Source organism: Trachemys scripta, chromosome 8 (genome assembly GCF_013100865.1).
Source record: "Trachemys scripta elegans isolate TJP31775 chromosome 8, CAS_Tse_1.0, whole genome shotgun sequence".
NCBI lineage: Eukaryota > Metazoa > Chordata > Testudines > Emydidae > Trachemys > Trachemys scripta.
This window is the reverse complement of record NC_048305.1, coordinates 67,068,161-67,094,432: the sequence shown is the minus strand read 5'-3', so window position 1 is coordinate 67,094,432 and position 26,272 is coordinate 67,068,161. Positions and strand designations below refer to the sequence as shown.

At 38.6% G+C, this 26,272-nt stretch overlaps 1 protein-coding gene across 3 annotated transcripts in view; it reads left to right on the top strand.

Moving 5' to 3' along the window:
• FAM102B (family with sequence similarity 102 member B) overlaps positions 1 to 17,861 on the top strand; it is a 51,167-nt gene extending 33,306 nt beyond the window's left edge. For 2 of the 3 annotated variants that reach the window (XM_034779527.1, XM_034779529.1), the window contains exons 6-11: positions 9,257 to 9,363; positions 10,529 to 10,624; positions 12,277 to 12,463; positions 12,540 to 12,694; positions 13,152 to 13,221; positions 15,486 to 17,861. In XM_034779527.1, coding sequence (XP_034635418.1) covers positions 9,257 to 9,363; positions 10,529 to 10,624; positions 12,277 to 12,463; positions 12,540 to 12,694; positions 13,152 to 13,221; positions 15,486 to 15,528 — 658 coding nt within the window. In that variant the 3' untranslated portion in view covers positions 15,529 to 17,861. The remainder of the gene's footprint in view (positions 1 to 9,256; positions 9,364 to 10,528; positions 10,625 to 12,276; positions 12,464 to 12,539; positions 12,695 to 13,151; positions 13,222 to 15,485) is intronic. The other variant, XM_034779528.1, reaches the window with a different exon arrangement.
• Positions 17,862 to 26,272: the final 8,411 nt, after the last annotated feature.

Sequence of the window (26,272 nt, the reverse complement as noted above, 5' to 3'; positions counted from 1 at the left end):
CTATTACATCTTTCAGTAACTAAACCTCATAGGTTTATAAATGATTTCTTTAAAATTCAAAAGTCTGTGTGATCTGATTTCATATAAAAAAGATTTGTTACCAAGGCCATTGTGTAAGATAGCAAAAAATGTCGTCATGCTTTCTTTGGGAAGGGAGGTGGTAGTGAGGAAAATACACTGCTTTGTAACAAGGATCTGTGTTTGATTTGTAGCTAAGGGAATACAATAGCTCTACTTCATTGTGTGTTTACTTCTGCAGCTAACCACATAGCAGAAAATCATGTGCTGCACCTTAGGGAAAAATGTAGTTGTGAGTACGATAAATTTTGCCTTCTTTCCTTTTTATTCTGAGTCATACAAGCTTGGCGGGTGGCCTAATTGTAACAGTGCAATTGGGAAAATTCCTATTTCCAGCAAAGCCACAGTTTGCTAAACACAATTTAGATAACCTGGTCAGTAGGAATGGAGATACTATTTAGCGTTACCACCATAAATCATATTTGTAGGACTCTGAAGGTTAGTTTTTTATTTTTAAAATGTGCTTTTTTGAGACCACTTTCATTAACATTAAATGGAAAAGCTTTTAAATATTAGACGCATCATTGTAAGGCCTACCACTATTATCAGAACAGTACAAAACCTAATGCTACTTTTCTGGCTTGTAAAGATGTACAAAGTGCTTTCAATCTCTTAAAAATGACAAGTTATCTTCAATTCTAGTTCCAAATGGCTTGTTGAAATTTGTGGCAAGATTTTCTAGTTGCACTTAAAAGCTATTAATAAGGCTACGTTTTAGTCATGGGTATTTTTAATAAAAGTCATGGACAGGTCACAGGCAATAAACAAAAAGTTACGGCCCCATGACCTGTTCATGACTTTTACTAAAAATACCTGTGACTAAATCTTACCTGCCAGAAAGGGGGTGCTCCTGAAGACTGCTGCTTGGGGTGGGGCAATGTGGGGCAATGCTTCTGCTGGAGTGGGGGGGTGACCCGGGGGGCCCCCCGCTGCTGGTCCGGGTGGGGAGCGGCCTGGGGCAGCACCAGGGGGGAGCGGCCTGGGGCAGCACCAGGACAGTGGCTGGTGCGGGGCTTCCCCAGCTGTTGCGGTGGTCCTGGGGTCAGCCGCACCAGAGCTGCAAAATTCACGGAGCTTACAGAAAGTCACGGAAGCCGTGACTTCCGTGACCTCCATGAATGATTCACAGCCTTAGCTATTAAACACTTTTGTCTTATTCAACCAGATCTGTCCGGCTTATGTTTAAACCATTCAAGTAATTTGAACTTTATTTGTACTGAGGTTTTTATTCAATCCAGGCTGCTGTTCAAATGAAATTACATCCTGTAAATGCAGTGTTCTAGATGTGACTTTTTTCGTTTAAATTTAACATGGTTTTGGAACATTAATGTTTGATTACATGTATATCTCTCAGAATATTTTGTCAAAAAGTGGAAGTAACTGCAAATCAAAAGGAGTTGCATGTTTAAAATCATGATGCTTGAGCCAGTTCAGCAATGTCCAAAATAAAGAGCTGCTGTTTAGGGATAGGCAGGAGAAACATTAATCCTTCAAAGTTCATGTTAAGAAGTATCTCTCCTTCCCTCCCCTAATGGTATGCTTCTGCTGCTTTCTTTTAACACTCAATGCAAAATTATACACTTGCCTTCATTTTAAAAAAATGACAGTATTTTGAACTGGTAAGACTTTTGGATGTCATGTACACATTTGTAACTTCAAATTAGATGAACTAGATGTTAGATGATTTATAAATCCTCTCTGAACTGAACTGAAATCCTAAATTGCCAGTTTTAGGCTCAACCACTGTTTACATACAAAGCTTTAAGTCCAGGATAATGGACACTTTATAATTAATGGGGGAAGAGAAAGACAGATAATCTAACTAAACTAGTTAAGGATGGGGTGTGGTTCTGTTACATGATATGTTTCTATTAACAGTATGTTGCGCTGAGCACAAACTCAAAATATTGTATAGAATTCTTCAGTTTATAGTGTTAGCTACTATTCTTTTAGTCCTTTCAAACAATATCCAATGGGACAAGATAGAAAAACCTTAGGTGACACTCAAAGATTAAAAACTAGTGTAGAAGAATCTGAAAAATCTGATGTCTACCTTCTTATTCTGTCAGTGTGTCTCAGATGTCTTCTCTTTGAAGATTTCTAATTGTATTTTCCTGCTTTCTGAGCCTTAATCTGGATCAAAGTCAGTCCCCTTGTGAATAAAGTACGGCTGCTGATTAATTGCAGTTAACTCACGTGATTAACTCAAAAAAATTAACTGCAATTAAAAAAATTAATTGCGATTAATTGCACTGTTAAACAATAGAATACCAATTGAAATTTATTAAATATTTTTGAATGTTTTTCTACATTTTCAAATATATTGATTTCTATTACAACACAGAATACAAAGAATACAGTGCTTACTTTATATTATTTTTATTACAAATATGTGCACTATAAAAATGATAAAAGAAATAGTATTTTTTCAATTCACCTCATACAAGTACTGTAGAGCAATCTCTTTCTCATGAAAGTGTAACTTACAAATGTAGATTTGTTATTATATAACTGCACTCAAACAAAACAATTTAAAACTTTAGCACCTACAAGTCCATTCAGTCCTACTTCTTGTTTGTTTACATTTACAGGAGATACTGCTGACTGCTTCTTATTTACAATGTCACCTGAAAGTGAGAACAGGCATTCGCGTGGCACTTTCGTAGCCAGCATTGCAAGGTATTTACATGCCAGAGATGCTAAACATTCATATGTCCCTTCATGCTTCGGCCACCATTCTAGAGGACATGCTTCCATGTTGATGATACTTTAAAAAAAAAAAAAAAAAAGTGTTAATTAAATTTGTGACACAATTCTCTCCCAAGGAGTTTAATATCTCCTGTTCTGTTTCACCCACGTTCTCCCATATATTTCATGTTATAGCAGTCTCGGATGATGACCCAGCACACGTTCATTTTAAGAACACTTTCACAGCAGATTTGACAAAACACAAAGAAGGTACCGATGTGAGATTTCTTAAGATAGATAGAGCACTCAACCCAAGGTTTAAGAATCTGAAGTGCCTTCCAAAATCTGAGAGGGATGATGTGTGGCGCGTGCTTTCAGATGTCTTAAAAGAGCAACACTCTGATGCGGAAACTACGGAACCCGAACCACCAAAAAAGAAAATCAACCTTCTGCTGGTGGCATCTGACACAGATGATGAAAATGAACATGCGTTGGTTCACTCTGCTTTGGATCGTTATCGAGCAGAACCCATCATCAGCATGGACACATGTCTTCTGGAATGGTGGTTTAGGCATGAAGGGGCATATGAATCTTTAGCGCATCTGGCACGTAAATATCTTGTGACGCCAGCTACAACAGTGCCATGTGAACGCCTCTTCTCGCTTTCAGGTGCCACTGTAAACAAGATGTGGACAGCATTATCTCCTGCAAATCGTAACCAAACTTGTTTGTCTGAGCAATTGGCTGAAGTAGGACTGAGTGGACTTGTAGGTTCTAAAGTTTTACATTGTTTTATTTTTGAATGCAGTTATTTTTTGTACATAATTCTACATTTGTAAGTTCAACTTCCATGATAAAGAGATTGCACTACAGTAATTGTATGAGGTGAATTGAAATATACTATTTCATTTGTTTTTTACAGTGCAAATACTTGACACTTTATTTTTTATTACAAATATCAGAGGGGTAGCTGTGTTAGTCTGAATCTGTAAAAAGCAACAGAGGGTCCTGTGGCACCTTTGAGACTAACAGAAGTACTGGGAGCATAAGCTTTCGTGGGTAAGAACCTCACTTCTTCAGATGCAAGTAATGGAAATCTCCAGAGGCAGGTATAAATCAGTGTGGAGATAACGAGGTTAGTTCAATCAGGGAGGGTGAGGTGCTCTGCTAGCAATTGAGGTGTGAACACCAAGGGAGGAGAAACTGCTTCTGTAGTTGGATAGCCATTCACAGTCTTTGTTTAATCCTGATCTGATGGTGTCAAATTTGCAAATGAACTGGAGCTCAGCAGTTTCTCTTTGGAGTCTGGTCCTGAATTTTTTTTTTGCTGTAAGATGGCTACCTTTACATCTGCTATTGTGTGGCCAGGGAGGTTGAAGTGTTCTCCTACAGGTTTTTGTATATTGCCATTCCTGATATCTGACTTGTGTCCATTTATCCTCTTGCGTAGTGACTGTCCAGTTTCGCCAATGTACATAGCAGAGGGGCATTGCTGGCATATGATGGCATATATAACATTGGTGGACGTGCAGGTGAATGAGCCGGTGATGTTGTAGCTGATCTGGTTAGGTCCTGTGATGGTGTTGCTGGTGTAGATATGTGGGCAGAGTTGGCATCGAGGTTTGTTGCATGGGTTGGTTCCTGAGTTAGAGTTGTTATGGTGCGGTGCGTGGTTGCTGGTGAGAATATGCTTAAGGTTGGCAGGTTGTCTGTGGGCGAGGACTGGCCTGCCTCCCAAGGTCTGTGAAAGTGAGGGATCATTGTCCAGGATGGGTTGTAGATCACTGATGATGCGTTGGAAAGGTTTAAGCTGAGGACTGTAGGTGATGGCCAGTGGAGTTCTGTTGGTTTCTCTTCTGGGCCTATCTTGTAGCAGGAGGCTTCTGGGTACACGTCTGGCTCTGTTGATTTGTTTCTTTATTTCCTTGTGTGGGTATCGTAGTTTTGAGAATGCTTGGTGAAGATCTTGTAGGTGTTGGTCTCTGTCTGAGGGGTTGGAGCAGATGCGATTGTACCTCAGTGCTTGGCTGTAGACGATGGATCGTGTGGTGTGTAGAGACGCATAGCTCCCGAATCGCCAGCTCACAGGCGCGGCAAACTGCTCCCATGGCTACGAGGCAGGAGTGACCTTCAATCCAGCGTTTGTGTTTGGGAAACTTATTTGGCTAATTTGATTGTACCCTCGCAGCTGGCATTCACGCGCTCAAGAGATGGGTTCGTTATCTTATGTGCATGTATACTGCCTGGCTTTTCTATGCGCAAGAATGTAACCACTAAGAAGAGTTGTAAACAAAGTAAGGAGAGAAATAAAAACCCCAGGAAAAGTTTTCCTGGGAGGCTTTTTGCAAGAGACTTGTAAAGCTCTCTGGCTACCAACAAACCTGGCGTTCTGTTTCCTGCGTCGTCACCACAGTGGTGTGACCGGGGTGGAAGCTGGAGGCATGAAGGTAGGCGTAGCGGTCGGTGGGTTTTCGGTATAGGGTGGTGTTAATGTGGCCATCGCTTATTTGTACGGTGGTGTCTAGGAAGTGGACCTCCCGTGTAGATTGGTCCAGGCTGAGGTTGATGGTGGGGTGGAAGCTGTTGAAATCATGGTGGAATTCTTCCAGGGTCTCCTTCCCATGGGTCCAGATGATGAAGATGTCATCAATATAGCGTAGGTAGAGAAGGGGCATGAGTGGACGAGAGCTGAGGAAGCGTTGTTCCAGGTCAGCCATAAAAATGTTGGCATATTGTGGGGCCATGCGGGTGCCCATAGCGGTGCCACTGATCTGGAGGTATATATTGTCACCAAATTTGAAATAATTGTGCGTGAGGATAAAGTCACAGAGCTCGGCAATAAGTTGTGCTGTGTCATCATCAGGGATACTGTTCCTGACACCTTGTATTCCATCTGTATGTGGGATGTTCGTGTAGAGAGCCTCTACATCCATGTGGCTAGGATGGTGTTTTCTGGGAGGTCACCAGTGCATTGTAGTTTTCTCAGGAAATCTGTGGTGTCACGGAGATAGCTGGGAGTGCTGGTGGCGTAGGGTCTGAGTAGCGAGTCCACATATCCAGACAGTCCTTCAGTGAGAGTGCCAATGCCCGAGATGATGGGGCGTCCAGGATTTCCAGGTTTGTGGATCTTAGGTAGTAGATAGAATAACCCCGGTTGGGGCTCTAAGGGTATGTTGATTTGTTCCTGTGTTAGTGTAGGGAGTGTCCTGAGTAGATGGTGCAGTTTCTTAGTGTATTTCTCAGTGGGATCTGAGGAAAGTGGCCTGTAGAATTTGGTACTGGAGAGTTGTCTGGCAGCCTCCTTCTGGTAGTCAGACCTGTTCATGATGACAACAGCACCTCCTTTATCAGCCTCTTTGATGATGATGTCAGGGTGGTTTCTGAGGCTGTGGATGGCATTGCGTTCTGCATGACTTAGGTTATGAGGCAAGCGATGTTGTTTTTCCACAATTTCTGCCTGTGCACGTCGGCGGAAGCATTCTATGTATAGGTCCAGACTGTCATTTCGACCCTCAGGAGGAGTCCATGTGGAGTTCTTCTTCCTGAGTTGTTGGTGGGAGGGTATCTGTATATCAGTGCGCTGTTCAGTGTTATCTTGAAAGTATATAAATATAAAGTGAGCATTGTACACTTTTTATTCTGTGTGGTAATTGAAATCAATATATTTGAAAATGTAGAAAACATCCAAAAATATTTAAATAAATGATATTCTATTATTGTTTAACAGTGCGATTAATTGCGCGATTATTTTAGTCGCTTGACAGCCCTAGTTTATTTGTTGTGTAAAATATAAAACAAATTTAATAAAAAATTAAGTATTAAAATAAAATGGGAGATATTCTGGACTGGATTCTAAAAGATACAGCACAGTATTCTCAGCCTAATGTGATGTGTGGAGCTGATGTGGCTTTAAGGTTACCATTTGCACCCTCCAGATTCTGGGTTGCTCCAAGGTTCAAAGCAGACTCTGATGTAATGCAGACAGCAGTTAGGGGCTGTTTAAGTTATGGCAACCAGAATCTTTGCAGAGTTACATGCTGTGGCCATATCCCCCTACACTAAGGCTTCAGAGGGTGGCCTCGGAGTATGGCCCGCCTGCAATCTTCGTTGGTTCCTACAGTGCGGGAGTTCTCCCGGGTCAGATCCAGGGCTATTAGAGCCCTTGTACACTGCTCTGGCCCCTTTTTTAACCTGGTATAAATGGGCCTGAGTGGAAGGATGAGGATTTCACCCACTACCTAGTGGACAGGAGATGTATTATCTTAGTTTGTTTAGCAGGGCAGAGTTTGTTTTATCTCTGTTTATTGCACACTCCTATATTTACTTATTGTCACATGTCTACATATGTCACTAGCACTGATTGCATTAACCTGATATTACTCAGAGCAGTGATTCCCAAAGGACTACTAAATTCTAGCCTGTTTTCTAATAAAATAATTTATTCCTTTTCTCTGTACACTAGTACATATAAAGTTGAAATCAACATTTAAATTGAGTTTTCTGTTTTGCCATAAAAAGTGTATCTGAGATTTATGGATAACTTTGTCTCCAGAAAAAAATTTAATCAGGCTTTCTAAAGCCCTGTTAAAGGACTACTATAAAGTCTCTTTCTGTTGTATAATTGATGTTAGGGGCTTGCAATAAAGGCAAAAAGAATCTCTTGGTTATGCGTTAAAACTTGTATTTTACTTCACAATGGCTTGACAAAACGATTGTCTTGATCTCTTCCAAACTGATGATATAATTCTTTCCTGGAATACTAAACTTTCAAATCAAACCCAGCAAATATTGTAGCTGATCCAGATGTGGGGTTTTGTTTTTAGTTTTGTTTTGATTAGCTGGCCGTTTTCTTAGAAAATGGAAACTTTTTCAAATTCTCTAATCAAATGAAAATCAGCTACTGTCTGTGTAACTCGCTTTGGGTGTGGAACTGGAAGCATTTCAGAGAATGTTACCATGGAGGTCCTGGACTTTAATCTTTTGCCTAGCAGCCTAAGTTTGGCCTCCACGATCTCTCTCCTACTTCTTGTCATTTTTACGTACGTGTACCACCACCACTGGCTCCTCCCTAGCACTGCACGTAAGCCTATCTAGATGCCTCGAGAGGTCCGCAACCTTCACACCCATCAGGCAGCTCACCATGTAGTTCTCTCGGTCATCACAAACCCAACTATCTATATTGTATTGCTAATAATCAAATCCCCCATTACTATTACCTCTCTCTTCCTAATAACTCGGGTCCCCTTCCTCAGAGGGGTATCCTCAGTGTGAGAGGACAGCATGACATCTGGAAAGAGGTTCCCAACTATGGGATCGTTTCCTTCTGCTCCTGCTTGATGTTCTCCTTCCCTGAGACTTTCCTCCGCCTCAACAGCACAGAGGCTCTCGGACTCCATGATTTTGCGGTAGATACTCTTCTGTAGCGAAACCAGTTTGTGTTCAATAAACTGTATCTCTTTGAGTATAGTTAAAATTGGCATGTTGGTTGAATATTTCGTATGGGATAGCTCAGTTATTACAGTTTCATATTTTGAACTGTTTCTGGTTGTATGTATCTTTATGCCCATTACTTGTGGGGGAGAGGATGTGTGTAAGCAAACCTATTGCTTAGGTATGCATTTGACCTAAAAAAAAAAAAATCCTTCCCTATGATTAAGATTTAATAGGAAATATGCCTGCTACACCTTGTCATTGTCCATAGACCCATGTACGTGGGTGAGGCCATTGAGGCAGTTGTTAAATTATTATTGCTGTGGCAGGCCATGAAAAGCATTTCCAGCTGGAAATAAACCAAACAACTCAAATCTGCTATTGTTTGATTAGCCAGCTATCATGTAATCATAAGCTTAGTACTGCGGTATTAAATGTCACTCATTCCACATTGGCTCTCTTGAAGTAAAACAAATTAATAATGTCTTGTAATAAAATACATGTACGTTTTAAGTCAGAATTGGAGTCAAGTGCCTCACTTTATAGCCCTGCAAACAAATTTACATTCTAGTAATGTAAATGTTATGGAAAGGGGACACTGGACACTTGGTTATTCTTACTGAACCTGTGTGTTCTGCCAAGGATAGAAACATTTTGTATACACTCAAAATGCCTATCCTGGGCTCGGAGTACTTTAATTAAAAACTAAATCCAAACCAAACGCCTCCCCTTCCAATTAAAAAAAAAAATAACAACCAACAATCAGTCAACAAGATGTATCTGTATTTTTTCATGGATCCTCCAAGAGTTTCAGTCCTCCCCAGAAGGCTGAGAAAATGGATGAACTTTGCCAGGAAACCTGGATTTGAACAGTTTTGGACAAAGGGAACTGGAGGACTGTGTTCCTAAATTTATTGATACTACAATCTTATTAAGCCCCAGTGAAGTCCAATGTGAATTGAACCTATAACCCCCACCACCACCCAGATCACGATGATGCTTCCAAAAAGACAGAAGCACAGATAAAAGCAAACCCTGATCTCTGTGCATTTGCTTACAGGCCTCCTTCCACAGGAATGTCCATCTCAATTGCTGGAGAATCGGAATCTTTACATGAAGACAGGAAAGGTGGAGAGAACTTGAAAGTGGTACGTCTGGATGTATCAGGTATGAAATAATGCTATTGGTTTTATTGTTGTTTGAGACCTAAGTAGCAGCAAATACATTCATGAAATATTTTGAATGTTAAACAGACATGGACATTTTATCCCAAATCCCCTTTCTACTCTGTTTGTTGAGCAATATTGCTCTTGGTACCACTATGTAAATGCAGAGTAATTCCTTTTGATGTGCTGGATTTACACTGGTGTAATGGAGCAGTATTTCTATTAGAAGTGGGAAAGAAAGGGAAATCGGATCAATTGCCTGTGTCCCTTTTTAAAATTCAAAATATTTTATGAGCGTATTTTCTGCTACTTAAGCAAATCTCAATGGCATTGAGAATTTAAAAAGCAGAATCTGGCCCTTAATATTTAATTTATGAATGATCGTGCTTTCATAGGTGTATTGGCCCTTAAAATTAGCTAGCTCTTTTGTGATTTGGTGTGTTATGGATAGATATTGAATAAGGTTTTTAATGGTACAAGTTTAAGAATCACTTAGCATTTGTCATACTGAAAGCTGACAAACTATAGAAATCAGTTCACTTACTTGAGCATTTTAATAATATCAGAGGGGTAGCCATGTTAGTTGGGATCTGTAAAAAATACCCAATTCGTCAGATGCATGTAGTGGAAATTTCCAGAGGCAGGTATAAATGTGCAGGCAAGAATCAGTCTAGAGATAATGCTGCAACTCTAGGGTGAGCCTCAATATATTTTACTAGTGCACATCAATATTAGACAGAGATTAGGACAGGAAATGGTATTCCGTCAACTGAAACTACAGAGAATTTTATAAAAGTATCTGCTTGAAACGTGGCCAGCACATTTGCGTTGGCACTTTCCCCAGAAAAGCAGTGTTATTGGCTCTTCACTCAAGGCCCAGCTTCCTCTGGTCATTAATGTACTTCAGCCAAAAGCTGTCCAATTGTGTACCCTCCGATACGCTCTCCTTTGAATCAATAATTATTTATAGTTCAGGTGAGTGTCATGTACTTGAACGCTGACAACATTTCTTGCAGCACCTGGATTTTCCTTAGAGGTTTCTTATCTAACTAGTATCAAGTCTCATTCTGCTTATCTTGTGAGGTCTGACATATGTCTGATAATAGCTGTAGGCCAAAAACTGAGTGCTGGATTCAACAATATTTTCTGATTGTCGTTTATTGTAGATCTCTCAGCAAAGAGTGCATCAGTCCCAGATGAACTTGGTGCATGTGGACATTCCAGAACATCAAGCTATGCAAGCCAGCAATCAAAATTGTCAGGTAGAAGTTGATGTTGAATTCCTTTGAGTTAGTTTTATTAGCTTTAGTATTTCAGAAGCTTCACAAAGCATTTTGATATAAATAGGCTGCTTGTGGGTAAAAAGAAACATTCTACCTAGTTAAGGCTTTTGAATTGTGAACCAAACTACCAAACAGTTGTGGAACAACCTGATTTTGTGTTAGTTTGTTTTTTAATTAAGAAAAATCGCACCTACTGGTTTTTGGGGGACTTAGTTTTTTGGAAAAGGGAGAGGTTTTTTTTTAACTTTGCCACTCGGAAATGTTTACATGGACATAGTGTATATGAAAGCTTTTATTAACAAATAACTGACATTAGAACCTGTTTCTAATTTGTGACTAAAAGGTTCAAGCGTTCTAAAAAGTAAAAGGGAAATGATAATGAAAACCCCAGGGTTGTTATGTCGATTAGGAAATGAGAATTAAAAGGCTAGGAGGCAATGGGTGGAGTTACTGGTGATTGGAGACCGGGTCATGGCTAATGCGTGCAATCAGTTGAAAAGGGGACTAGGTAGTTATAAAATCAAGCCCTTGAGTTTTCTAGACTCTAGCACTATCTGGAAGGTTGGCAGAGCTTCTAATAACATGGTTCTGCAGAAAGCTGGCTAGCTCACCTTATTTCTCATTCTTCAAAGTGTTGAATTCACTAGATGATAAATTCTCCTTCTAACTGTAGTAGACATTAAGTTGCTGATCATACCACAAATGAAAGACTAGTGATTACCAGCCATCATTGTATGACTTTATCTGATTCCACCTGCCTTGAAAGAAGTGATAGGGAAGGAGCAACTGAATAAAATCAAGTAACGGAAGCTAGTAATTTTTCTGAAGTAAAATGAAAACATTTTCAAGAGTTGGTAAATGAGCAAGATAGAAAGGATTCATGCTCATCCCAAAAGGTTGAAAACTAGATTACTCTGAGTCAAGATCAAATGTGTAAGTTCAATGAAATTCTGATGTAGTGGAGCAGAACAATGAGGAGACAAACCTGCAATATAATTTTTTTTGCAATGTCCCTTATGTTCCTTTTTCCAGCAGCTCGTCAACATCAGATGCTGCGCCTGAAATTATTTGTCTTCACAATTCACAAACTGGCAAAAATCAATCCGTGATAATGCCATAAAATACTGAAAGGGAAAGACTTGAACTTTATCAAGTTTCATCCTTCTTTTACATGAACAAAATTACCAAAGCATGTTTGCTCTGGATATTTGTCTCTAGATGCAGGAAGTGAAGAAATAGAAGAAAAAAATTTTAAAGGAAGACCTGAAAAAATCCAACACTGACCATAAAGGCAAAATTAGTCAGTCAGATATGAAAAAGATCTGATAATTGCTACAGTCATCCACACGGAAAAATGCATTCCTACTTAATACACTTCTTTCTTAATCTGAAAAGAAAACAGAATGTGTTCAACCTGATGAAGATACCATCCAAGAAGGCAGAGAGAAGAATGATGAAGACTCCAAAGGAAAATATACTAAGTGAATTGGATAGAGTGTGAGAGTGTATGTGCTTCTTAAAACATGTGTAGGCTCTCGTCAGGAGTAAAAACAAACCAAATAGTGGGGAAAAGCACAGCCCTAGCCATTAATAATGTAACTAATGTGGCTCTCTTCTCTGTTTTCCAATAGGGTATAGCACATGTCACTCCAGATCATCCAGTTTTTCTGATCTCTGCCATAGGAGAAACACCTCAGTGGGAAGTACGTCTACAGGAATTGGAAGTATTCTAGAGCCATGTGAAGAGACTGAACCAAAAGTAACTGATGATAATTTTGATACTCCTGTTAAAGATATATCGTCAGAAAAACTCAGCAGGTACACTTAACATAACTTGAAAGGCTTCTTATAGTGACAGTACTCTGAATTAAATGTATTGACAATTAGTTTTTAGAATCTCTAAATGTATTTATCCTGACAGGCATCCAGTGAAGCAAGACTCTGTAGAGTCACAACTGAAGCGGGTTGATGCCACCAGAGTAGATGCAGATGATATAGTTGAAAAAATATTGCAGAGTCAAGACTTCAGTTTAGACTCCAGTGCAGAAGGTATATATGGGGAAAACAAGTAAAAACTTGAAAAGATGATGTACAGTACAGTAGAGACCCAAATGCACTAATTTAATGAACACTTCCCCCCCTCACCACCCCCAGCTCCTACTCCCAGTGCGGGTGGGGTGTATTTATAGACCATTCCAGGAAAACTCCTGACTGCTGCTGTCTCCTTAGAGGCAGGGAAGGTTGCTGGGCTTTGTGCCACTGGGGCTCATCACTTTAACTAAGTCTGTGCCGAAAAGGGCAGGGGCAATCCTACAAGAAAATTGCCTTCCCTGAAGCACAGCTTATTATGATTGGGTCCCAGTTGTTTTCAGATGCAAACGTTTTTAAATATCGTTTACAAAGTTCATGGATTTTAAAATGTTTTTTAAAAAGATTCTTTAGAGAATATTTGTTTGGCAACATTGATGGTGTCATATTTAAACATGTTAACTTCTTTCCTTTGTAGAAGAAGGGCTGAGATTATTTGTGGGCCCTGGGGGGAGTACTTCTTTTGGAAGTCATCATCTACCCAATAGGTATGTAGTTTGAACCATTAATACTTGTTAGGTACCAGTTAGCAAAAGCATATTGTACTAGGTTTTTATGAATATTTTGTTTCTGATATGTGCCAGTTCCATTTTCTCAATGAATCAGATGATATGGATAATACAAGGCAACATTTTCAAACCTGGATGCTCAAAGTTAAGTTCCTAAATCTATATTTAGGCACCCAGAGGTGCTGAACACTTGGAAGCTGGGGTTGCTCAGCATCTTGGAAGTGACCTGAGTTTCAGTCTGGGTATCTGAATGTGTATTCAGAAGCCTAACTGTAAGCATCCAGGTTCGAAAATGTTGGCCTTATAGACTTCCTCTGGGTCTAATTATTCCGTAGGCTAATTGCTCTCAGGAAGCCTTTTTCCTGTCAGTCTTGACTATTTTTTTAGTATCTAAACTCTCTTACAGTTAGGCTTCTGATATTTTCCTGATACTCAGTTTATTTTTCCCTTCAATTTAATCCCACAGCTGCTACTCTTATTTCGATATAATTAATCTTTTTTTCTCTGTGTTTTCATACTTCAAATATTTGTAAACTCTGAGATGTACCCTTCCCGCTTCTTTCATTTTTGATCTCTCAAGCAGACTATACAGATATAGGTTTCAGAGTGGTAGCCATGCTCGTCTGTTTTTGCTGATACAATGAGGAGTCCTTGTGGCATTTTAGAGACTAACAAATGTATTTGGGCATTAAGCTTTCGTGGACTAAAACCCACTTCAACAGATGCATGGAGTGGAACATAAAGTAGGGAGATATAAATACACAGCACATGAAAGGACAGGAGTTGCCTTACCAAGTGGAGGGGGAATGCTAACGAGACAATTTAAGTTGGAAGTAGGCAATTCTCAATAGTTGACAAGAAAGGGTGGAAATCACTTTTGTAGTGTTAATGAACCAATGTAAACAAGGTGGCCCATTTCAAACAGTTGACAAGAAGGTGTGAGTATTTAGCAAGGGGAAATTTAGTTTTTGTAAAAACCACTAGGAGTACTTGTGGCACCTTAAACTAAATCACTTTGTTAATCTCTCTGTAGTGACTCATCCACTCCCAGTCTCTATTCAGGCCTAATTTGATGGTGTCCAGTTTGCAAATTAATTCCAGTTCTGCAGTTTCTCGTTGGAGTCTGTACTTTGAAGTCTGTTGTTGAGTGACCAGGGAGATTGAAGTGTTCACCTACTGGTTTTTGAACATTATAATTCCTGATGTCAGATTTGTGTCCATTTATTCTTTTGTGTAGAGACTGTTCGGTTTGGCCAATGTACATGCCAGAGGGGCAATCCTGGCACATGATGGCATATATCACATTGGTAGATGTGCAGGTGAACGAGACCCTGATGGTATGGCTGATGTGGTTACGTCCTATGATGGTGTCCCTTGAATAGATATGTGGACAGAGTTGGCACTAGGGTTTGTTGGGGTTTGGTTCCTGGGTTAGTGTTTTTTGTTGTGCACACACCACACAAGTGACAGTGTGCTCTGTAAAGGGGGAAGGGGGTAGCAAGAGACTTAATTCTGTGTCCAAGGGCTACCTGGTCCTGCAGTTCAGAGCTGTGAATTGCAGTGCATGCTAGCATGCTGCCTTCTGATTGCCCTGTTTGGACACTGGTGGCATGAACTAAAAGGTAATTTGCATTAACATAGTCCTGTTTGAAAGAGGGCTGTGTTCATGTGAACTAGCAACCTTTTAGTTCATACCAGCAGCATCCACACAGGATAACTAGAGCTCAACAATTCGGTGCATGCTGCAATTCACACCTCCATAGTCTGCACTGAGGGTCTGTGTAGACATAGTCAAAGACTAATACATGACACCATCCAATAATTGACTACAGGTGCCTCCTTGTAACCAGATTGAGGGAACTGATGCTTTTATTTCTTCTCTGATAAATAATACAACTTTACTGGCTTTGTGAGACTTAAGTGTTTTTTAAACAATAGGCCATACATAACCACTGTGTAGAAGGGAAATATCATCTGTTGTACTTGCCTGAAAATATAAATCTATTATAATATATAAATGAAAACAATTATTAATCAATGCCATAAGGCATTTTCTAACCTGCATGTTCTGCTGTTGTACTATAACAGTTTTATACATTCAAATAGACATCTGAAAACACTTTTCATTTTGTTTTTTCTCTGAATTTTTAAGCAAACAAAAATTCCATTGTTCTATATTCAGTATTAGTTAGTATCTTCCACTTAAATTAGAACTGAAAACTTATTTTGCATTATTTTTTCAGGGTAGGATCCGGAGCATATGAGCAAGTGGTGATTAAACGCTAGAACAGCAGGACTTGAACAGAAGAATAGTTGTAGAGTTCCTCCATGGATAATTAAGAGGTGTTCATTTAATTCCAACAGTTATCAAAGTTGATGTGATGAGATAGACTCTTTCAAGAGGGCAACTCACATTTGGTCTGAATTGTCTGAGTACCTCCTGCTCATAAAAGATCCTTCATGTCTACAGTGGTATAAAGGCAATTTTTAGTATCTATGCCTTGTACAAGTGTATAACCATTGTTGTGACTGTTACCTAATGTTAGTGGATTACTTGCTTTTGTAATTTATGTGTAAAACATCTTGTGGAAACCTGATAAATGGTGTCTACTTGAACATAGTTTTATATCGAAGTTCATTAGTGATGACTATGTGTTCTGTTTGCAACTTGGCTTTCAGAAGAAGCCCCTTAGAAAAAAATTAGTCTTAAATTAATCTAGTTCAAAACTTAAATTCTACCATTAGAAATAATTCTTCATAAATAACTTTTAAAATATTACTTGCCATTTCAGTGCTATAATGGCTAATTCCTTCTATCAGGCCATAATTAATATAAAATGGGGTTAATGCTTCCAAGAAAACAACTTAGTTGTGCTTTAAGATGTCCTATTATTTGTTTCAGTAATATTAAACTTGTAAATGCATTGAGCATAATTAACTGTAAGGTTGAGTAGCAGATGGTAGAGACAAATATATAAAAGCAAAATACAAGTGACTAGGTCTAATAACATCAAACAATATGTGTTGCTACTTGTAAATAAAATCTGGTGTCTTAAGTGCATCAGTATGACTTCTGGCCCTATGTAAATGACAAAATATATTTAAAATTTCACATCAGAATTACCAAATCATAGTAAAGCACTCAACAAGCTGGTCTTGTATGCCTGAGGATAGTATGATTTTATGGTTTGGGGTATAAAACTTTAATCTCGGTAAGTGAGATTCAGCTGTCTAAACAAAAAGTAAAGCTTCTTCCAAATGTGATTTCAATAACACATGAACCTTAAAGCTCAATGGAAGATAGTGTCAAGTGAAAAGTAGTCAGCAGCTTAACACCACTGTGAACACGTTTTTCTAGCTTAACCCTTTGGAGTTGGGTAGTATATCTCTTACAGCTGAAGGTGCCTTGTTCCTGCGGGTGGGAGATGGGGAGGGAAGGATGGATTACCAAATGAAGCTTTTAAGAATAAATGGACATCTAGACTAACTATTGCCAATATAATTTACTAACAGAAGCACTTTATATAGTATACATGCACTCTGCAGTCTGAAAAATCAATCTCTGGGCAAAGGCCTCACCTTTTTTGTGTAGAATCACTAACAGCTTCACTATCTGTCCATTGTTACACTTTGAGGCATGAAACATTTTGACCAAAATGTACTGTACTTTAACTTGCACAAATGGAATGGCTTGGTCTAAAATGTATTAGTTTTAGCAAAAGGTGAGAATTAAAGATCTTTTAACAAAAGCATTGTTTTGCTGACAGCTGTAAAAGTATTTGCTTATTTTTTTAAAAAAGATTTCTGGTGGAATGACAATCTAACGGTTGAGGTTTAGATGTATTTTAGTACTAAATTGCAGTAGAAAACCTAGTTTTGCTGAAAATTAGCCATACAGTTTACCAATATGATCAGATAGGTTTGAATGAATCAAAACAATATTGTGGCCATTTTATTCTTTAACACTCTGAAGGTTTCAAATTCTTCTCTGAATCAATTGGTATTTAGGTTCCTTCTCTGGAAGTAAAATTTGAAGTCTTAATTCTTAGGCTGTATTAAGAAAATTTTGTTTTACATGGTTTTTAATAGGTTTTACTTTTTCATAAGTGTATAGTATAAACTGTTCATTATTGAACTCAATGTTTTATTTATATTAGCTTAAAGGAAACCTTAGAGTTCAAATTTTGTTGAATACTGTTAGATAAGAGCTATTTCTTCTTAATTATGGTATTTAAAAGGAGTATTTTTCTATTTCCCATTGCTTGTAATTTTTTTTTAATTTGGACTATTCTAATGGGTAAAACGTATTAAATACAACTTGTTTGTAATAACTGCAGTTAGAGTGAGATTGTGGGGGAGATGACAAAATGCTTACAAGAAATGTAAAAATGATCCTTTCATAAAAAAGTTGCCATTAGTGTGTGTTTACATCATACAGATAAAACATGCCAGTTTCTGTTTTCCAAATTTTTGAATAGAAAGTATTGATAAGGTTACTGGGTTTAAGTTAAAGCTGAGAAATCATAGCAACAAAGTATGAAGGGTGGTTTTATGAAACGGACAAAACTTTTTGCAGTACTAAATTGTTTATGGAGAGTGATGGTGGAGCCTAAGAGCTCATTCTAAGGGGCACACGACTTCAAACGGGGCCTATTTTTTTCCTGAAACTTAAGGATGTTGGTTTTGTACACACTGATTTAAACTGACTTTTACTCCTATAAAACTATCCATAATTTGCTTGTTGCCACAAACCAGTAACTCTAATTTTTAAATGCTTCTAGTTTACGTTTGCAATCTCTTTATATGCAAGGTGCCTAATATCACATCTTGCTATTTCATCCTCTTTAGCATACTATGCTTTTTTTAAAAAGCTAAATCAATGAATCCAGTCCTTCAGCTAATGTTATTTGATAGACATTTACCAGACTTTATTAAAAATGTACAACTGTAAAAGACCATTTTTAAGCACAAAAAGCAGAACTTGAAGTGTCCTTAAAGAATTTGAGGAATAGGAGCTGGCTGCTACTGATTCTTTTCTTCAAATAATGTAATCCATATTTTAATAATATAAAATGCATATTTACAATTCACAGTTTATAAGGGCAGAAGCTAACCCCATAATGTTGATATTTAGAGGAAAATAAGTTTGTGAGTCCAAAGAGCAGGCTGGTTTCAGATAATTTTATTTAAAATACTCAGGCATTTCTAGTTAATCTAGTAACCAAAAATGCCCCTCTCGTCCTTCTGGCTTTCCTAATGTTATTTCAGTAGAACTGCTTCGTTCAGCAACAAGTGCCATTGTCCGTTAGTTCAGAGGAATCTTGAACGTTTGGCATTTTCCATAAAACCTAGAAAATTGTTGAAAAATGTAGTTTTGATTGCATTGATATCAATGGGTCCAGCATTTGGTTGAGGTGCAGCATGAGTTACTATAGATTGATGTGTTGATTCAGTGCCTGGGAGTTGAAATAACATTCAGCATCATTAATCATGTAGTGTACAAAAAGCATGGGGTTTAGTTATAACATTACAAGTATTTAAGCCCTTTGTATCCTCTGGATTCCATACCTAATTTTGACAACTATTCATGCAAAGTCCATTATGTCCCCCAGCAGGATTTTTTTGTGCATTGAGTAATAAGCTATTTGTACTCTGTTTCAGTGTGAAGAAATAAAGCCGTAATTACCTCTCCCTTCGCGTTGCAAATTTTTGCATTTTTATGTCACTTATTACTATTGCAGCAAGCTGTGTAACTGAAAGCCAAACTGCATATATAACTTGCAAATGTGGTTTTATTTACTCCCAAATTGGATTTTGGTGCATGTCTTGACAAAACTTGTCAAAAACAAGAAAGTCATTAGATGGTGACAGGCTGAAATTATTATTATTTATTTATTTATTTTACTTGTGGAAAAATGGGTAATTAAAGGCTGCCTTCTTTAAAATTCAATTGTACGAACACTTATGTAGTATCTTACCTGGTAAATTCAGCTTTTAATTCTGTTTTCAAGTACACAGATAACTAAAGCCTATGCAGTAGGCAATTTGTGTAGCTTGGTTGAAGTCATTTGTCCTCCGGCCACATAAGATTTTGTAGGGGGGAAACATTTGTATGTAAGTCAAAATTTGAATAAATCTCCATTGTATTTTGTTGGTTTATTGTTCACACTTAACAACAAAACTCTCCACGAAGTGATTCCTTAAGTATGTCTCTTGTACTTGGAGAATGACCTTCATATTTAGGTACAGTACTTAATTGTGTAAACTGTATTATAGTGAAATCTAGGGAGACTGATATAGTAAAATCTGTTTTTCTAATAAAATGTAAAATTTGTAATGTAAAAATGGCCTCATGTAGACAATTAAAAATCATGTCTTCAGCTTGGAATGTGTTTTTTTTTAAAAACAAGTGCTTGTTGAGATTAAAAGAATCTAGTCTACTATAAAGTAAGGAAAAATGTAGATTTTCTTTCTTGGGAAGGACTACTAGAAAACCTTCTTAATGGTTTTGGGATGGATTCCTGGTGTTCCCTCTTCTGACCAGGAGTAGATAGATAATTTTGCTTTCTCTCCTGACTCTTTGGGGAAATACACATGTACTACTTGCCCAGAAGAATTCTGTTTGAGAGAGGGGGTTGTTCAAGTATAATCTAATAGGCAAATGAGCATTGCATAATGACCTGGCTAAATCTCCATCTTATTGGGGCACAGCAAGTTCATTTTAGTGCCAAGCAGGTCACATTAAAGATACTGTCCCATGCTGCATTTCTTATATGCACCCCTTTGCCATCTTTAAAAATATATTTAAACTGACTCTTATAATCCTAAATCCCACTGCTCACTACAAAAGAGAGCAGCACCATCTCCACAAATTACTTGAAAAAGTTAGAGCCGTAGAGATGAACGATGACTAAAACTAAGCCCGACCGTTTATGCAAACGGTAAGCAGAAATTTATAGTAGGAAAAAACCAAAGTTCCCTTTCAAGTAAAAGTACATCAGTAGTTCTTTACCCAGCACTTGACATTCTTCAAGCACACAACTCAACTTGCTATTTTTTTTAAAAACCCTGATACTTTTAAAATCCTTCACATACCGGGCAGAACTCGGTTTAAATTAAATATGAATGGCAAGAGGTTATACTGAAAAGGGGGGGGGGAGTGAGAAAGTTTTGTCAAGAAGGGAAAATGAGGTGGTAAATTAAAAATCAATCTTTGCTGGATAGATGATAGCTTACTAAAAAAGAGGCAGTTTTAAGCCTAGTGTTTCTTTACCTCTCTTATTACTCATTCTGACAGCACAGTAACACTATTCTTGAATGTAAAACTCTGGCCTGGTGATAGGACCATAGATAATTGGCACAAATGGCTCGTGAAAATATGCCTGGCTATTTTAGCAATAGGGTCCATTCCATGCTACCCTTGCACAGTGAGGAATTAAGTTACTGCACCATAGTTGGCTACAGAAAATCAAAAACAAATGCATCAGTATACTTTTGGATATTGGTAGCAATAAGAAAACTCAAACTCAGATCCTGTTAAGTTTTCTCTCGAGACACGTTTGTTTTAAATAAAAAAAAAAAAAAAAAACCTTTTTGATTATGGACAGGATTGGTAGTTTGTGTAGTGGGCTTTTTTAAAAACAAAACAAAAAAAACCACTACTCTCTCTGCTTCTGTCCCTTTGTCTTATTTACTCACTCTCTTCCTTGGTGTTTTGTGTGTGTGTATTTTTTTTATATATAGTAGGATGTAAAATGATCATTACTATGGTAAGTTTAATTCTGGAGTTAGGGGAGGAAGAGACTACCTTTAAGGAACAAGAAATATGAATGTGTAAACACATTTGTTTTGGGGGGGCAAGAAAAAGATGGCTATGGCTGCAGGGAAGGGGAATTTTCCTTCTAATGAAAAAAGGGGGGTAGGAGGGACATGAAATACCAGGTCTTACACCTTAGTACTGAATGCTTACATTTTACTATGTAACTGCATTCTCAGATCAGACATGCCACAAATGGATAACATTTATCATCAGGAAGAGTGGGAAGTGATTTATTACTTAACTGGATTTGTGTGTTAAACCACACATCGTCAGGGCAGAGCCTAGAAAATCTAGTGATTATATAAATACCAGCACACTAATCCTACCTCCTCCTGGAATTATTCACAGTTAGAGCTAGCAAATACATAGAGGTTTGCACTGCATAGGGCAGCAGATTCTCATGTAGCACCTTTCCATATCAAAAGCAGTAATGAGTAGGATTAGTGAGGGCATCTACTTACATTTTAAGACTTTCTCCTTTTGGGTATAATATAGTTTTTTTGCTGATGTTCTTCAAAAGCTACTTGACTTTAAATATTGTACCCATCTTCAGCCCTGTGCATTTTTCTAAATTAACCAATTAAGCTTGGTCCAAAGTGGAAGTTATAGTTGTACATGAACTTGGTGACTACAACTAAGATTGTTCTTACATTTGGAAACAGGAATGTTGTGTTCAGGGCTCAAACACCTCTTCCTTGCAGATAGTCAATATTCTCCTCTACTCTCTGATGTATCTAGCATTATGTGCTAGCACAAACTTACTCTTTTGGGGAAGGAAATTTTTTTTCCCCTTTAACTACACAGCTTCCAGGACATTGACTTTGATTTCTGTGGCAGTACAGAAATAAAGCTAAGGATAAAGCATGATTTTCCCATCCATTAGCAGATTCAAAGCAGGTGTAAATTGAGATTGTAATAGGTTTAAAATAATTAAAAATAGGAAGAGACCTATTTTATGATGGTGTAATACTTCCTACTACAAACAGAGTGATTGTCATAATAGGAATACTATTTAGTTCATATGGTGCTTTCAATCTATAGACCTCAAACCACTTTACAAAGAGATAAGGATAATAAGAATACAGCATCAAGACAAACTCTTTTAGACAGTCTAACACAGGGGTCGGCAACCTTTCAGAAGTGGTGTGCCAAGTCTTCATTTATTCACTCTAATTTAAGGTTTTGCGTGACAGTAATACATTTTAACGTTTTTAGAAGATCTTTCTATAAGTCTATAATATATAACTAAAATATTATTTACTTTACATACAACAAATGTTCAAGAAATTTCATTTAAAATTAAATTAAAATGCAGAACTCCCCGACCGGTGGCCAGGACCCGGGCAGTGAGAGTGCCACTGAAAATCAGCTCGTGTGCCGCCTTTGGCATGCATGCCATAGGTTGCCTATCCTTGGTCTAACATGTGAGTCCCAAACAATGACTGCTAAGAGAAGTGTGCCATCTCCTGGTCAATGACAGTGTCACATGAAGACTGAAATTTTTATTCTGTACACCCCTTTGGCTTCCTCATTTATAGTATTAGGATTGACCTTTTATATGGCCCAGATTTTAAATTAGTAAGTAATCTAACTGAATGCCTATATTTAAAACCTCTAAAATCAAACTGATTATTATGAAGAGTCCTGTTTATCATTACAGGAAATTCTGAGGGAAGGCTTTACTATACTAGAGAACTACACTAGTTTAATTTAAAAATTGCTCTGGTTAAACCAGTACAAACCCCATAATGTAGACCTACCTGAATCAGTTTAACCTTTGCTTATGTCAGTTTAACTCAAATCTGTAAATTACCAACTTAAGCTAAATTAATATAAGACTATGGCTGCACTCCAGTGAGAGCTCTCCTGTTGACTTAATTAATCCACCCTTAACGAAGCAGGGAAGCTAGCTCAGGTCACAGCAGAGATGAGAAGCTACAGCTTACACATCCTGGGTGTCAGCAAGAGCAGATGGATGGGATCAGGAAGATTAGCAGCAGCCTCGGGAGAAACTTTGCTGTTTTCTGGATGGGATGAAGGACAACACCATGAGGGTGTTGCCATCCTTTTGAAAAAGGGAGTGGAGCATTCCCTGCTTTAATGGAAATCTATCAGCAGCAGACTCATGAGAGCCAGACTGAAAGGGAAACACAATAATATCACCCTGATTCAGTGTTATGCTCCAACAAATGACAGTGATGAAGAAGTAAAGGATAAATTCTACCTTACACTACAAGAAGCGTTAGAGAGAGTACCACGCCACAACCTAACTATCGTCATGGGAGACCCGAATGCCAAGGTCAGTAAGGACAACACAAAAAATGACAGAGCAATGGGAAGACATGGGTGTGGCTCTCTGATGAAAATGGAGAAAGGCTGGTTGATTTCTGTAATATGAATGACCTAGTCAGCGGTGGAACCCTATTTGAACATCGTGAAATTCACAAGCTGACATGGTGTTCTCCAAATGGCAGAGATAAGAACCAGATTGATCATATCATGATCAATAGCAAATGGAGACGCTCACTGACAGATGTGAAAGTGAGAAGGGGTGCAGATGTTGGCACCAACCACCACCTTGTGACAGCCTCCATCAAACTAAAACAGAGAAGTGTGGGACCACCAAACAAGGGACATAGACATTATGATATTGACAAGCTAAAGTCCCTTGAAATACAGAAAGCATTCATTCTGCAGTTAAAGAACAGGTTTCAAGCACTTGCAGACCTTGATGAAGAGGAGGGGAATGCAGATGAGGAGATCAACAAGAAGTGGGACAAAGTAACAGCAATTTATAAACAGAGCAGTGAAGCCTGTCTAGGCTACAAGCAGAAGAAAAGGAAGGAGTGGATTACACCCGGCACATGGAATGCCATAGAAACCAGATGAGCCCTGAAGAAAAAAGTTTTAGACACAAAATCCCAGAAGTTAAAGGACAAATACCACAAGCAGTACAGCAAGGCACACTGGGAGGTCAAACGGCATTATATTGATAATCTGGCAACACAAGCAGAGGATGCAGCTGCTTGTGGTGAACAAGGAACAGTCTACAAAATGACGTGGCTTATCAGCGGTAAACGGAAGACACCAACAAACACTCATCAGGAACAAACAAGGACAGCTACTAACAACCGAAAAAGAACAAGAAATGTGCTGGACAGAGATTTCAAAGAATTGCTGAACAGGGAGCCACCTAAAAAGGAAGCAAACATCCAGGAGGCAGAAGAAGATCTTAATATCAATGCAGACACCCCAACTAAGGAAGAGATCATTCAAGTCATTAAATCCTTAAAAAATGGGAAAGCTCCTGGCAAGGATAACTTGAATGCAGAATTGTTCAAGGTAAATCCTAAATTAGCAGCATCTATCCTGGTGCCTCTATTTACATCAGTCTGGGAAAGGGAAAAAGTGCCAGATGTGTGGACCAATGGGGTTATAGTGAAGAAACCAAAGAAAGGAACTCTCAGTTATAACTGGTGTGGTATCAAACTTTTATCTATGCCAAGCAAAATATTGTGTAAGATCATAGTCCAGCGTATATCAGAGGCAGTTGATAGCGTTCTCAGAAAAGAGCAAGCTGGTTTTCGGAAAGGGCGTGGATGCACAGACCAGATAGATCTACACTCTATGAAACATAACAGAACAGTGCTTAGAATGGCAACGGCAACTCTACATAAATTTCATAGACTTTGAGAAGGCTTTTGATAGCATTCACGGGACCAGCCTATGGCACATTCTGCGGGCATATGGAATTCCTTTCCGTAGAATCAACGTCATCAAAAGCTTCTATTTCAACTTTACATGCAGTGTTGATCAGTGAGCTCAGTTTTGAAGTCAAAACAGGAACACGTCAGGGGTGTGTCATGTCTGCAATCTTCTTCAACATTGCCATCGACTGGGTAATGCAGCATACAACAGAAGACATGCCAAGAGGCATTAAATGGATGCTCTTCTCATCCCTTGAAGACCTGGACTTTCCAGATGATGTCGCTCTTCTATCATATATCTAACACCATATACAAGAAAAAACAACTAGACTCAACACATTCATCCAGCAAATTGGACTGAAAATCAACCGCAATAAGACAGATATCATGACCTTTAATATTGCCTCACCATCACCAGTACAGATAGAGGATTATGTTCTCACCAATGTAGAAACGTTCACGTACTTGGGCAACACCATCAGCCAGGACGGTGGAACAAGCCAGGACATCCGGAACAAAATCAGTAAAGCCAGGACCACCATCAGGAGCTTAAATACGGTCTAGAAATCATCAAAATACAACACCAAAACCAAACTCAAGATTTATCAGAGCTGCGGACTTTCAACACTACTTTCTCATTCCCCAGCATTCTACGCTATAAAGTATGACATGTCCAAACTGTCTTCATTTCATACAAGCTGCCTCAAAAAAATCCTCTGTATCTTTTGGCCCAGAACAATGTCAAACCAAGATCTCTTGACCCAGTGCAGCCAAGAGGATCTGAGCACTATCATTGCCAGGAGCCACTGGAGATGGATTGGCCATGTGTTTCGGATGGAAACTGATTCCATCAACAGAGTACCAATAAGATGGACACCTGTAGGCAAGCGAAAATGAGGCCTCCCGAAAACAACATGGCGAAGAGCTGTGGAAGCTGAGCTGAAAAACCTGGGGCACAGCTGGGGAACCACTGAAAGACATGCCAGAAACAGACAGGAGTGGAGGAGCTTCGTCACTGCCCTAAACACCAGAGGCGTAATAGGAACGTGATGATGATGATGATGAACGAGCAGTGGTAGCATTGTCGGAGGGAGAAGCTCTCTTGCCAACATAGCACAATCCACACCAGTCCTTACATCAGTGTAACTTAAGCCACCCCCCTGAGTGACATATCACACTCCTAAGTGACATAAGTGGTATTGTAGACATAGCCTAAACCATGGTTCTATCACTGATTTGCTGTAATAGCTTGGGCAAGTCACATGACTTCACTATGACTCTGAACACTTATACAAAGAAGCTTACCTACCTACCTCACTGTGATTTATATGTCTTAACATTTATGAGGTGGTTTGTCTTCCCATGAAAGGCATCACAGAAGCACAATTTATTTATTCTTGGATTCCTTCTTCTCCCTTTAAGATGTTAACATCCAGTACTAAGTCCTAACAGTAAAGATTATAGAAGGAAAAACTAATCAATGCTGCTCTGTGTAAGTTGAGTT